Source organism: Echinops telfairi, unplaced genomic scaffold (assembly GCF_000313985.2).
Source record: "Echinops telfairi isolate 266 unplaced genomic scaffold, ASM31398v2 ScPeMD7_7472;HRSCAF=8510, whole genome shotgun sequence".
NCBI lineage: Eukaryota > Metazoa > Chordata > Mammalia > Afrosoricida > Tenrecidae > Echinops > Echinops telfairi.
This window is the reverse complement of record NW_022111376.1, coordinates 2,326,708-2,338,587: the sequence shown is the minus strand read 5'-3', so window position 1 is coordinate 2,338,587 and position 11,880 is coordinate 2,326,708. Positions and strand designations below refer to the sequence as shown.

At 56.6% G+C, this 11,880-nt stretch overlaps 2 protein-coding genes across 5 annotated transcripts; both read right to left on the bottom strand.

Annotated features, from left to right (window-relative positions):
• Positions 1 to 5,303: 5,303 nt before the first annotated feature.
• UBL4A (ubiquitin like 4A) lies at positions 5,304 to 6,373 on the bottom strand. Its single transcript, XM_004717553.2, has 4 exons — positions 6,269 to 6,373; positions 5,962 to 6,067; positions 5,607 to 5,833; positions 5,304 to 5,512 (listed from the first exon to the last, which is right to left on the bottom strand). Exons 1-4 carry the CDS (start codon positions 6,314 to 6,316, stop codon positions 5,402 to 5,404), a joined length of 492 nt encoding a protein of 163 aa, XP_004717610.1. The 5' UTR covers positions 6,317 to 6,373; the 3' UTR covers positions 5,304 to 5,401.
• An 857-nt stretch (positions 6,374 to 7,230) lies between these two features.
• Positions 7,231 to 11,094, bottom strand: SLC10A3 (solute carrier family 10 member 3). 4 transcript variants are annotated; one of them, XM_045285536.1, is made up of 2 exons: positions 11,044 to 11,094; positions 7,231 to 8,905 (listed from the first exon to the last, which is right to left on the bottom strand). In XM_045285536.1, exon 2 carries the CDS (start codon positions 8,877 to 8,879, stop codon positions 7,434 to 7,436), a length of 1,446 nt encoding a protein of 481 aa, XP_045141471.1. In that variant the 5' UTR covers positions 8,880 to 8,905; positions 11,044 to 11,094; the 3' UTR covers positions 7,231 to 7,433. The 4 variants fall into 4 exon arrangements, with proteins under 4 accessions (XP_045141471.1, XP_045141468.1, XP_045141469.1 ...); XM_045285533.1 differs by lacking the exon at positions 11,044 to 11,094 and adding an exon at positions 10,941 to 10,969; XM_045285534.1 differs by lacking the exon at positions 11,044 to 11,094 and adding an exon at positions 10,697 to 10,712.
• Between the last annotated feature and the right edge of the window lie 786 nt (positions 11,095 to 11,880).

The following is an 11,880-nucleotide window of genomic DNA, read 5'->3' as shown; positions in this document are numbered from 1 at the left end:
GAGAGAGCGAGGTTTATTGCTAGCCAAGGCTTATCTATCTTTTTAGGGGGCGTGATTACAGGTAAAGACATACGTCATAGGAAGGGGCTGTACAATAGGCAATAGGAGCATAGGAGGGGGATATACAATGGGTATAGGCGTAACAGGAAGGGGATGACCTAGGGTTGTACACATGATAGGAAGGGGAGGGACTAGGCATATACATGTGACAAGAAGGGCGGACCCTAGATTCGTGATGGCAGCCTAACCTTGGTCACCCTAGAGTGGGCTTGACTCCCTGGGCTCTCCTTCAGGGAAACCATCTACTACTATCCTTATCAGAAGGGAGTGGGACCTACTTATTGTGGGATAGACACTGGGGCACCCCACACTGAGAAGGCCACTGAGGTGAACAGTAGAGTGTGCCCAGCCACTTGGTCAGGCCCTCCCTTCATGCTGCATGAGGGACTGTCCCAAGCCCCATCCGTGAGGCACACATCCTGTGGAAGGATTTCTCCGTTTGAGGCCTGCAGGTGGTCTGGGGTTCCCGCCCCCCAGATTTGAGGTGAAGGCAAGGTCTACAGCCTATAGCTACTCCATCCCCCCCAGTCCCACATCATGATGGCCCCAGATGTCCTTTCACCCTGGCCAAGGAATTCCCCCTTTCCTCCCATCTTGGCTCACCTGATGGGCTGTTCCTCCCTTTCTTGTCCCCCCTCCCTGAAGTGTGACCAGCCAGAATCACACTTCACTTCACCCCTTCCAGTGCTCTCCTAAGCTCACCATAGAAGCCTCTGGAGTGAGGACTCTCCAGCCACACCCCCACCCCACCCCTCCATCCCCACCCCTCCCTACAGTGGCATTCCCCTCAACCTCCCAGAGCCCTCTGGTCAAGATTGCCAATGACCTTTACTTACGCACCCCTTAAAGGAGGTGCAGGTCCCCCCTCCCATCTCTCCTTTTCTTCCTTTCAAGACACAGGTGACCTCTCTGTCCTCCTGGGCTCAGGGTACTCCTTGGCCCCCCGGGCCGAATCCACTGCCCCTACCTCATCTCTAGTCGAAGTGCCTCCAGGTTTAGACCTGGGCTCAACCCTCTTTTCCTGACACACCAAATTGTTCCCCACAGATAACTCCTGGAAGTCATCTTGGAAGGCTACACAGCCTCCTGGCTCTAAGGACTCTGAAGTCTGTCCAGGTGTGGGCTCCCATCCAAGCTCCGCCCTTTCCTGGGAGATGGTGGTTGAATGAAGACAAAATGATTCAGGTAAATGGTTACACAACTGTTTTCTAGCTTAAAAAGGTGGGTAGTTCACCTTACAAATCCAGCTAGACCAGAGCATATACACTGGTACAGATAAGAACTGGAAACACAGGGAATCCAGGACAGGTAAACCCCTCAGGACCAATGATGAGAGTAGCAATACCAGGAGGGGAAGGGGGAGGTGGGGGAGAAAGGGGAAATTGATCACAAGGATCTACATATAATCCCCTCCATGGGGGATGGACAACAGAAAAGTGGGTGAAGGGAGACATCAGACAGTGTAAGACATGACAAAATAATAATAATTTATAAATTATCAAATGTTCTGAGTGGGGGGAGGGAGGGGAAAAATGAGGAGCTGATACCAAGGTGTCAAGTAGAAAGCAAATGTTTTGAGAATGCTGATGGCAACAAATGTACAAATATCCCTGACACAATGGATGTACGGATGGATTGTGATAAGAGTTGTACGAGCCCCCAATAAAATGATTTTTAAAAGAAAAAAATAATAATGTTGCACCAAAAGTGGGTAGTTCAAACCCACCAAAAGGCGCCTCAGAAGATAGGCCCGGCAACTGGCTTTTGAAAGTTCACGTCTTGTAGCAATACGTCTTCCTCATAGCCTTCCCTGGGTCACTCCCCCATTAGTGAGGCTCCCCCTGACACCCCGAGGATGCCAGGTCACCCCTACACTTCTTTTGTAGTTCCCAACACCCCTGCCCAGCACACAGCTCCCATGGTCTTCCCCAGCCCTCCCAATGCAACTCGCCCACATCAGCCCTGCTCCAGGACCTCTGCTCTTTCCCAGGCTCCTTTGCAGAGAAACGCACTATTCCCCTATCTCTCCACTCCTCTAAGCATGCGGCCCACCCTCCCCACTCAGTCACCACCAGAGCCTGCCCATTTGCCCTAAAGACACTGGCTGTCCGGCCAGCGTGTCTCCTAGCCACCAGCGTGTCTCCTAACCACCCAGCTCCCTACAGCAGCTGCCTCAGTGTCCTGAGTATGCACCTGGAGATTCTCCAGTAGCTTCGGAAACTTGCAGAGGGAGCCCTGAGGAAAATGGTGCCCCGGTCTGAGCATCTGTCTAGTTCACCCTCTTGAATCCTTCCGTCCTGTCTCCAAGGGGTCTCCTCTTCACACATCTGGAGTGACGCTCCTGGTAGGGGACAGCTGTGACTTGGGACCACCCAGCATCTTGTGCCCTCCCTCAGGGCCCTGCTTTTGAACACAGCTTGGTGAAGCCTGTGTTCTCAGGGCAGTGGCTCCAGGCCCAACACCTGGAGACCAAGTGTGGCATCCATTCTCCACGACTGAATGGGTCCAAGGGGACGGTTGTGTAATTAAGGGGTAAGTTAAAGAGCCATCAGACAAGATGAAGCATGCAAAGGCTCACCTCTGTGATTGCTTCAGGAACCAGGTTTGAGCCGAGAGAGCGCTTAATGTATTCCCACAAGCTTATATAATCTTGGGCACGCAGGCCCCGGTAAGCACATATACAACAGGCATACACGTAACAGCACGGGGGCGAGCTAGGGGTATACAGGCAGTTGGAAGGGGACACACTAGAGGTACATGTGACAGGAAGGCACAAACGTAACCAGATGGGCAGGTTCTAGAGTCAACATGATAGCCTAACCTTGGTCATCCCTGAGTTGGCCTGACCTTAGATGTCTCTGAGCTCCAGGGAACAATCGGATATCCTTGTCAGAAGGGAGTGGGCCCTACTTAGGGTGGGTCAGACAACAGGGCCTGATTGCTTTTTTTTTTTTTTTTAGAACCAGGAGAACAATTAGCAAAGTTTTATTTGCTCATTTTTTGCATTTAAAGTATTCTTCAATAACATCCTTGGCTTGAGATTCTTTGCCATAGTCCTTAACAACCACACAACTGCAACCAACCACTTTGCGGGGTTTTCCTTCTCGGTCAATTTTGCAAAGGCCCACCCACTCTCCTAGTTTCTTGTTGTCATCCACCTTAATGAGGTTGATTTGGTGTTCAGCACACAGGGCCTCCACTAACTTGACATACACAGGCTCATCACAGTGGGATGCAAGCACACAAAGAGGAGCTTGGCGCCTCTTACTGGCTCAGACATCGATTTTAACTTTGTGCAGCATTGCCAGGTATAACTGGTCCAAGGACCTGCTGGTGTAGATCCAACAAGCGAGTGCTGTTTCCACTGGATTCAACTGCCAGTCTACACCAAACTGAATTGAACTGACATAAATTCAACTGATTTGAAAACCGTTTGACAGACACTTAGAATCTGCTCAATTAGTCACTAAAGGCATGCAGTTGTTTCGCCAATGTAACCAGGCTAGAGAACTTGACTAAACATTCCAAAATCTTTCCCAGTTTCTATCAAATTTCACAGGTACTTGAAAAGTCTCTTCATTGGATAAAACCTTTACTGGCTCCGGCAGATGGCTGATGCTTTATCAGGCAGACAGCCTTTACGCAGTTGACCTTCAAGTGCTTACATAGTAGCAGCCATGTGCTTGCAAGTAGCACCTTACAATTGGCATTATTTTTTGGGAGGGGACATCGTGGGGAATGACTTTCACTTAGGAGAATGTGAGTGGGAGGCATCTCCAACCCACCAATGTGAAGGTTCCCTCCATGGGAGCCCCACCCTCCCAGACTCCTTCATGTATGAATGTTGACTTTGTCCGCACACACTCTCTTCCCAGTTCTGTCTCCCACAGTCCAGTGGTCCTGCTCATGTCCTGACACACTCACTGTCTGGGCCCCAGCACTGGGTGTACAACACAGAGACAGCACTGGTTTGCTGGGCTCATCTGAGAAGCTGTCCTGGAGGGACAGATGCCCTTGGCGTCTGTGGCAGGGGCCTCCGCCATATTCTCTGTGAGCAGGGTGGCCTAGAATGAAGCAAACCTTGCAGAGCACTGAGGGGCCACGGGAGGAACACGAGAGGTTTGCCAAATGGTCCGTTGCTACAATATTCTTAGACTTCAATGTCCTTTATTGTTAGCCTCATAACTTGAAACCAAGGCAGCCGAGCTAATACAATTCCCTTTGAATCAAAATCACCTTTAATGTTTCAAAATAAATTTGCGACCCCAAACAAAACAAAAACACTGGCATATTTTCTTATAAGCAGCTGGAATGAGCACACTGCTGGGCCATCCTGCCCTTCTGTCAGGGTAGTCCAGGAGCTTCGGTCAGGCCTTGGGCAGGAGGTGCCTGCTCTCCTCGCCAACCTCCTTCCAGAGGAGCAGGGAGGCAGTGCAGACCTAGGGTGGGCCAGGGCCTCCTGCTCAGGTGGTTCCTTCCAGTTCAAAGGCGAGGTGCTTACAGGACTTCCCTAAGCCTGGGGCAGGGTGAAGGAAAGCAACCATGGCCACCCAGCCCCTACTTCTGCCCCCCAAACCCAGGGGAGAAGGGAGTGGAAAGAAGGCGCTGCACTATGTAGCTTCCATTAGGTGGTCCAATGTAGGACCAAGAGGCCTTGCTAAGTAGCCCCGAACAAGTCACCTGTCCCTCCGATGAGTGAGAACCAGCTGCTTCCAGGGGGAGAGCTGTGACATGAAGGGTCATGACACTCCATCTCTGGTCCACCCCTGGCCATCGCTGCCTGACTGCAGAGAGGCCTGCCCTGGGTTGGCAGGCGGGCTCAGGCTGGAGGAGCAAGCCCTGCTGGGCAGAGGGCTGTGGCCCAGGTCACACCATAGAGCGAAGCAAGTTTTGTCCCTGGCTTCCTGGTCCCTGACCTCTTTCTTTTGTCAGAGCACTTAGGCACAGCAGCCTCAAAGAGGACCCCCAAGGCTGGCTGTCACCTGCCAGGATACGTGTCACATGGCTTCCTATGGCGCTGAGTAGAGGCCAGGGCAGGTGGCAGGACAGAGTCCAGCAGGGAGTTGATGAGGATTTGTTCTCAGAGGGTCACCCAGGAAGCACGACAGCCCGGCCTTGGAGCCTGTCCACAGGACCACTTTTCACCCAGAGGCCCCTCTCAAAGGTGGCCGCACTCCGACGTGGCTGGCGCCTCTATGGTCCTGTGCAGGCGTTGTGGGTGAACCAGGCCAAGGGCTCAGACAGACTGTTACCTAGCCCCATCCAGGACCACGAAGCGATTCTTTTATTATATGAAGAAAACACACTGGGCGCAGCATGCACCTCCCCCATGCTGAACGGCTCACTTGGCAACTCCTTTCTCTTTAGACTCTGTCACTTCAGGGTGTAAGAAGCGGGTAGCCAAGCGCTCAATGTCATCCATCGTCAAGCGGCTCAGGGACCTTTCGTATTCCTGGGGAGAGAAGGGCAAGGGTGCCAATCAGCAGGAGGCTGGAGGAGGATGGGAGTGATAGCACAGGGCTGGGCCTCCAAAGTCAGGTTCTCACCCGCTGGAGCTGCTCCTGGACCCTGCTGGCATCTGCAGCGCTGAAGTGGTGGCTCAGAACTTTTGCGACCAACTGCCAAGTCTCTGAGGAGGTGGGCAGGGGACGGGGCTGGGCCTCGGCCTGTCTCCGGCCAGTGCCTGGCTCCAGTAGCACTTTCTCCAGGGGCTTGACCACTAGGTTGAGCTTGGAATTGGGGCCAATGCTGTAATCCGAGAGCCGTTTCCCATCTGCCCCAGAGAAATGGATGGAGGTCGTGACCCCACCGCAGGGGCTGCCCAGGAAAGTGAGCCCCCGCCAGGGCACCGGAGGCCGCCTTGCCACCCCGCCCCCGCTTTCCGGGGGGCCTCGCTGGTACCTGCCAGGGCTTTGCCCTTGAACAGCAGCCGCTGCTGGCGCACAGGGACGTCCAGGTGCTCGGAGACCAGAAGCTTTAGCGAAGACACCATCTCATCCTCCGACACCTGAAAGGGCAAAGGCAGGGGCTGAAGTCGCAAGCCCCCGGGGCCCTCCAGGAGCAGGTCTCCTGGCCATCCCGCCCCCGCGGGCCTCCCCGCCGGGGGCTCGGTCACCGCCCCTCGTCCCTGCCCTGCTCAGCGCCGGGAGCGTGGGGAGGACAGTGAGGGTGCGAGCTGGACCCGGTGACCCAGGTCTGAGGACACTACCTGAAGGGTGCACTCTCGGCCCTGGAGCGCCTTCACCGTCAGCTGCATGGCGGCACTGTCCAATTGGGATTGACGCGCACCCCAATGGCCCCCAGCCGCGCGATATCGCCACTGCCCCGGGAACGCGCCGGAACCGCCCTGCGCGCCCCGCCCTTGCCCGCCCTCTCCGCTAGCCCCGCCCCTTCGACCTGCGGGGCCCCTCCCGCCCCGCTCTCGTTGGCCAGCACACCCTGCCTTTCGCTGCTCGCCCCGCCCCCACCGGCCGGGCGGCCGCTTCCACCCTAACGGCCCCGCCCCTTCAGGCTGCGCGCCCCGCCCGCTGCCAGTAGCCCCGCCCCTTCCGGCCTAGCGGCCCTTCCGCCTCAAAACGTCCTCTCGCGCCGCCCCTTTCAGCCGTCGCCACGCCCTTGATCGCTCCGCCCACTCCCTTGCCAGGGCGTTCTGGTGTCCAGCTCTCTGGCAGAGCCTGGCGGCGGGCATCGGAACAAGAAAAAACAAGGAGCGAATTGGGCCAGTCTCCCCATGTGGGGAAGAGGCTTGAGAGAAGGGCTGGCTGGGAGTGTGCTCGCCTCCTGGCTCTACAGAATGCTGCACTCGTTTCTGTCGAGTGGCTTCTCTCCCACGTCCTTTCTAGTCAGTAGGAGTCCTGGTGGTTCTGCGGGTTACGCATGGGCAGCCTCACTGCGGGAGAAAGATAAAGCAGTCTGCTTCATAAAGGTGGGCGGCCTGGGAAACACTAGGGCCAGTTCTTTGTCATCCCTGGAGGGACTGCCTGCTTGTAAGTGGGAGGTTCTGCCTGCCTCCTGCGGCTCTGGCTCCAGTTCTAGACCAGAGGTGGGCATGGATGGACATGGGGGTAGGGTGCTGCTGATAGAAAAAGGGCGGGAAAGTCAAACTGGATACCTGGGCCAAGCCAGCCTCCCTCCCACCCCCTTGCCCTCCAAGCAGATGAAGGACCCAAGTTTGCTTTGCTCTTTTATTGAAATATAAATTCTGGGCAGCACCCAGCTACCTAACTCAGCATGGCCTCTTTGGCACAGAAAGCTGGAGAATACAAAATCAGTAAAAAAAATACGCCTGGCTTTTCTGAGTGCAGAGTGCATGAGCACTGAAGGCCTTTGGTACACAAGAATGGGGGGTGGTCAGGAGATGGGGCCCAGGAGCCTCAGGGCACTGGGACTAGGCTGCTGTAGATGAACTGGCCTATGACCAGGGCTAGCATCTCTGACGTGCCACTCAGTGCCACAATGAAAGGGGCCTGGGAGGCATAGTCAGCTTGGAGGCGGCGGAAGGACAGCTGTAACATGGCCAGGGCCAGCAGGCTGTTCTGCACCCCAATTTCAATGCTGACTGTCCGCCGCTGGGCTACAGGCAGCTTCAGACACGTGGCCAGGCAGTAGCCCACCGTCAGGCCCACCAGGGGCACCGTCAGGCCCACCAGCACAATGGGGAACCTGACACCCGCCAGGATGAAGACGCCCATGCGGTAGGCCAGGAAGAGCCCCCCAAGCAGGAGCACAAAACTGAAGGGCTTGATGACGAGCAACAGCAGTTGGGAGAACCTGGGGAGCTTGGACCTGATCACCACGCCGGCTGCTATAGGGATGGCGATGAAGAGTAGTGTCCCTAGGATCTTAGTGAAGGGCACATGGAGGCTCTCGTGAATGCTGAGCAGGCGGCTATACAGAGCGGAGGACAGTGGCAGGAAGCCAGTGGCAGCCACAGTGGAAATGAATGTCATGGTGATGGCCAGGGTGACGTCCCCTCCCAGGAGGAGGCTGAAGAGGTAGCTCCCCCCACCCCCAGGCGAAGAGCAGGTGATGATGAGGCCAAGTGCCAGGGCCTTGGGCAGCATGAAGGCCTTGGCCATCAGGAAGGCATAGAAGGGCATGACCAGAAACTGGCCCAGGAGGCCCAGCAGCATAGGCTGGGGCCTGTGCAGAAGCCCCTTCAGCACCTCCAGCTCCACTTTGCACCCATACGAACACTTGTTGACGAAGATGAGTGGAAGCAGCAGGTAGAGAATCGGGTTCTCCGAAAAGTGGGCCATGTCAGACCTGAGGGTGGTGGGCCCATCATCGGCTGGCGAGACCCTGATGCGGAAATCGGCCCGCTCCTTGATCAGCAGGGGCGGGACGGCATGCAGGTCCACCAGCTGCAGGCGGAGGGGTGCCAGCCCTGCCAGGCCGGAGTGGATGTTTACCACGAAGCTGCCCCAGCTGATGGTGCTCACGTTCCTGATGGTCAGCACGGAGGGCTCCAGGGAGATGACCCTGAGCGTGGGACGGAGCATGCTCCCATTGCTCAGGCCTGGGCACTGGCTTGAGATCACGATGACGCCTTCGTTGTCTTCCGGAAACTCGAACTCCAGCACTGAGCCATCCCCGATGCTCAGGGAGCAGCCCCCCACCAGTGGCCCCATCTGGCCCAGAGCTTTGGTCAGGTTGGCACGGGCTGGGCCGCACACGCCCTGGGGGAGGCTGATAAGAAGCAGGGTGGTCCTGAGGATGCGGAGGGGGAGGCCACGCTTCTCTAGCACCACCAACACCATGGCTTCTCCCAAGTTTCCGGGTGTCTGGCTTCTCAGTGCCTGCTTCTGACAAGGGACCATGCACGGGTGCAGGCCTCGGGCTCTCCCTACAGAGAGAAGGGACAGAGTGGAGCCTGGTTCACTCACTGTTGTCTACTTGATTCCGACTTCAAGTGAGCCTATAGGACAGAGTAGAACTATCTTGGGGGTTCGGGGGGGGTGTTGGGTTTCTAAGGCTGCAACTCTTTATAGGAGTAGAAAGACTTACCTTTCTTCTGCAGAGCGGGTGGAGGTTTTGCACTGCCGCCCTGGTGCTTAGCAGCCCGATGTGGAACCCACTACACCAACAGGGGGACAGAAGACAACTGCCAGGGCTGGTCCTGAAGTGCCACTGGGTCTCAAGTTCCCCACAGGCTGGCTTGGCACCCATCTTATACCAGAGGGGCCATCCACAGATATGAGTTACAGTCAGCCGTTGTTTTCCTGGGGCAGCTAGGGGAAAGATGTCCTGATCCCAGTGGATTTAGGAGCACCACCCCAGGCCTGGTATCGTTAGTATCACACCCCTAAACCCAACCCACTGCTATAGAGTCTATTTGGATTCACCGTGCCCCTCGATACTATAGAGTCTATAGGGTCTCGGAGACTGTCCATCATTACCGGAGCAGACAGTCTCATCTTTGTTCCAGGAGAACGGCTCCTCACCTCACTGCCTTCAAGTAGATTCTGACCCATAGGGACCCTATGAAGGCAGGGTAGAACTGCCCCTGTGGTTTTCCTAGACCGTAAACCCTTACAGGAGTAAAAGCCTCGTCTTTCTCCTGCAGAGTGGCCAGGGGGGTTTGAACCGCTGACTTTGCGGTTCCACAGCCTAACCCACGGCACCACTTTTATTCCCCTGGGCTGTGAAACACAGCGGACAGTGAGTCTGTTGCAATACCGTCAGTGGCTGAAATCCTGAAACAGTGTCTGGAGACGAGCAGGGGACTGATGGCGCCGGAGGAAAGCAGGCGCTGGTGGGCCAGCAAGGGGAGTCAGGCAGAGGCCAGGAAGGTAGCCTCTGAGTCTTTTGTGGGTCTCTAGCAGACACTTGGGAAAGGGCTGGCTGGCTACCTGGCCTGCCCAACCTGCTAACAGTGGGGAGGGGTGGCCTGGGGAGGAGCTGGAAGGAGCAGCAGTAAGGATCAAATAGGGTCCTCACACAACCACTGAGTGCCTTCCTTTCTCCTGACCTTGGCTTGGCTCCTTCCAGAACCTCCCCCGTCTGGCGGCTTTACGGTTTACGTGGGTCTCACTACACCTTTGTCGTGCTGGAGGAGAGTGAGAGGCAGGCATAATTGGACCTGTGTGTCCCTTGCTTATTGGCTCATCAGACTTCACGCCCAGCATATTTAGGAGCGTATTTGGATGAGGGTGCCTCATAGCCAAAGGACCGGTTTGCTTTCCTGCACTTCTCAATTTGGGCAGGTGCCATCCGATTGTCACATCACCTGCTGGAACTGGGGAACCTGGATGGAGACCTAAGAGTTGCACATAGCTATTCTGGTTGCTTTTCTAGTTCCTGGAACTCTGAGTCGGGAGGCAGGGGGGAAGTATTAGGCAAAAGGCTGGCCCCCAGGATGACCACAGGGCCCCACTGCTTCTGGAGCCTGGGGAAGTTACCCTGGCGGCCTCGGGCCAGCCTCACTTCCCACCACCAGAAGCAGGATGCAGAAAACTCGAGGCGCACAAGAGAGACCAAGTAGAGGAATTCCCAGTCCAGCTCTAAATCACTGTCACAGGGGTCAGTTTGGAGCGCAAACCGTGTCTGCCGAGGGCCTGCAGGACACTGGCCAGAGGCGCCCAGGGGGGAGGGTAAGCGGGCAGCGATTATCTCAGGGTCCGGGGTGCATCCCCACCTGGGAGTCCGTACACTGTCTCACTTCTCATAAGCCGAGCCGCTTCTCACGTGCGAGTACGAACCCGAGAGAGGGAAGGAGCACGCCGCCGCCCCGCGGGCAAGGGATGCCTCGCCCGACCCCCAGAACGCACAGCCACACCAGGCCCCGCGACCCTTAGGCGGCCAGCCAGGCCCCGCCGGCCCCAGCGGCGCCCGACCACTGGCCACCTCCAGCCCGACCCTGCCCGGCCAGAGGCGCTCACCTGCTGCACCCGCCCAGCCAGCCGGACGCCTAGAGCTCCGCCGGCCGGGCCCCGCCTTCTGTCCCGCCCTGACCCCGCCCCGCGCGGCCCCGAGCCCGCCCACCTCGCTGCGTCCGCTCTTGGCGGACGGGCGTCTCGGTTGGGCCGTACAGGAAGTGATGCGCTGGGAAGGGCCCGTGACGCGCCCCGAGAAGACCTGGCCTTCCGGGGTAGGGCTGGCGGGCTCCTGGCGTGTCGCCAACTTGCGTTTGGTTGGCGCCCAGTGCTGCCTGTTCCCTGCCCCAAGCCTAGTGTCCGAACGTCTTTCTGGGCGCCGCCAGGGCGACTAAGTCCAGGAAGTGGGCCCAGTCCTTTCCAAACACTGTGTGACTTCCGGGGGAAGTGTGACACAGGGGTGAGACATTGGCAATTTTCATGAGACTTGGTAACTGTTGCTAGGGACCGGGCAGGTCGTGGAGGGACCAGGCTTAGAGTGCCCGGGCCTGTAGCCTGAAGGTGAATCGGCCAACCTGGCGCCCGGACCCACCCTTTGTGCCCAGTTCTACCTTTATTGGACCCAGCATTGGCTGAGCGCCTGTTTCCACCCTGTGGAGCAGGAGTCCTCAAACTATGGCCCCTTGGGCCACATGCGGCCTGCTGAGGATATTTATCCAGGCTGCCTGTATTTTTGCCCCATTTTATTTTTTATTTCAAAATAAGATACGTGCAGTGTGCATAGGAATTTGTGCATAGTTTTTTTTTTTTTTATAGTCCGGCCCTCCAACGGGTCTGATGGACAGTGAACCGGCCCCCTGTTTAAAAAGTTTGAGGACCCCTGCGTGGAGCATTAGAGGGAGTCCTAGAAATAGCCCACCTTCAAATCGATTTGGCACTACTAGTGAGGTCCAGGAGTCACTGAAATGAAGAGGGATAAACAACTGACAGAAAGATGGGGAAACGG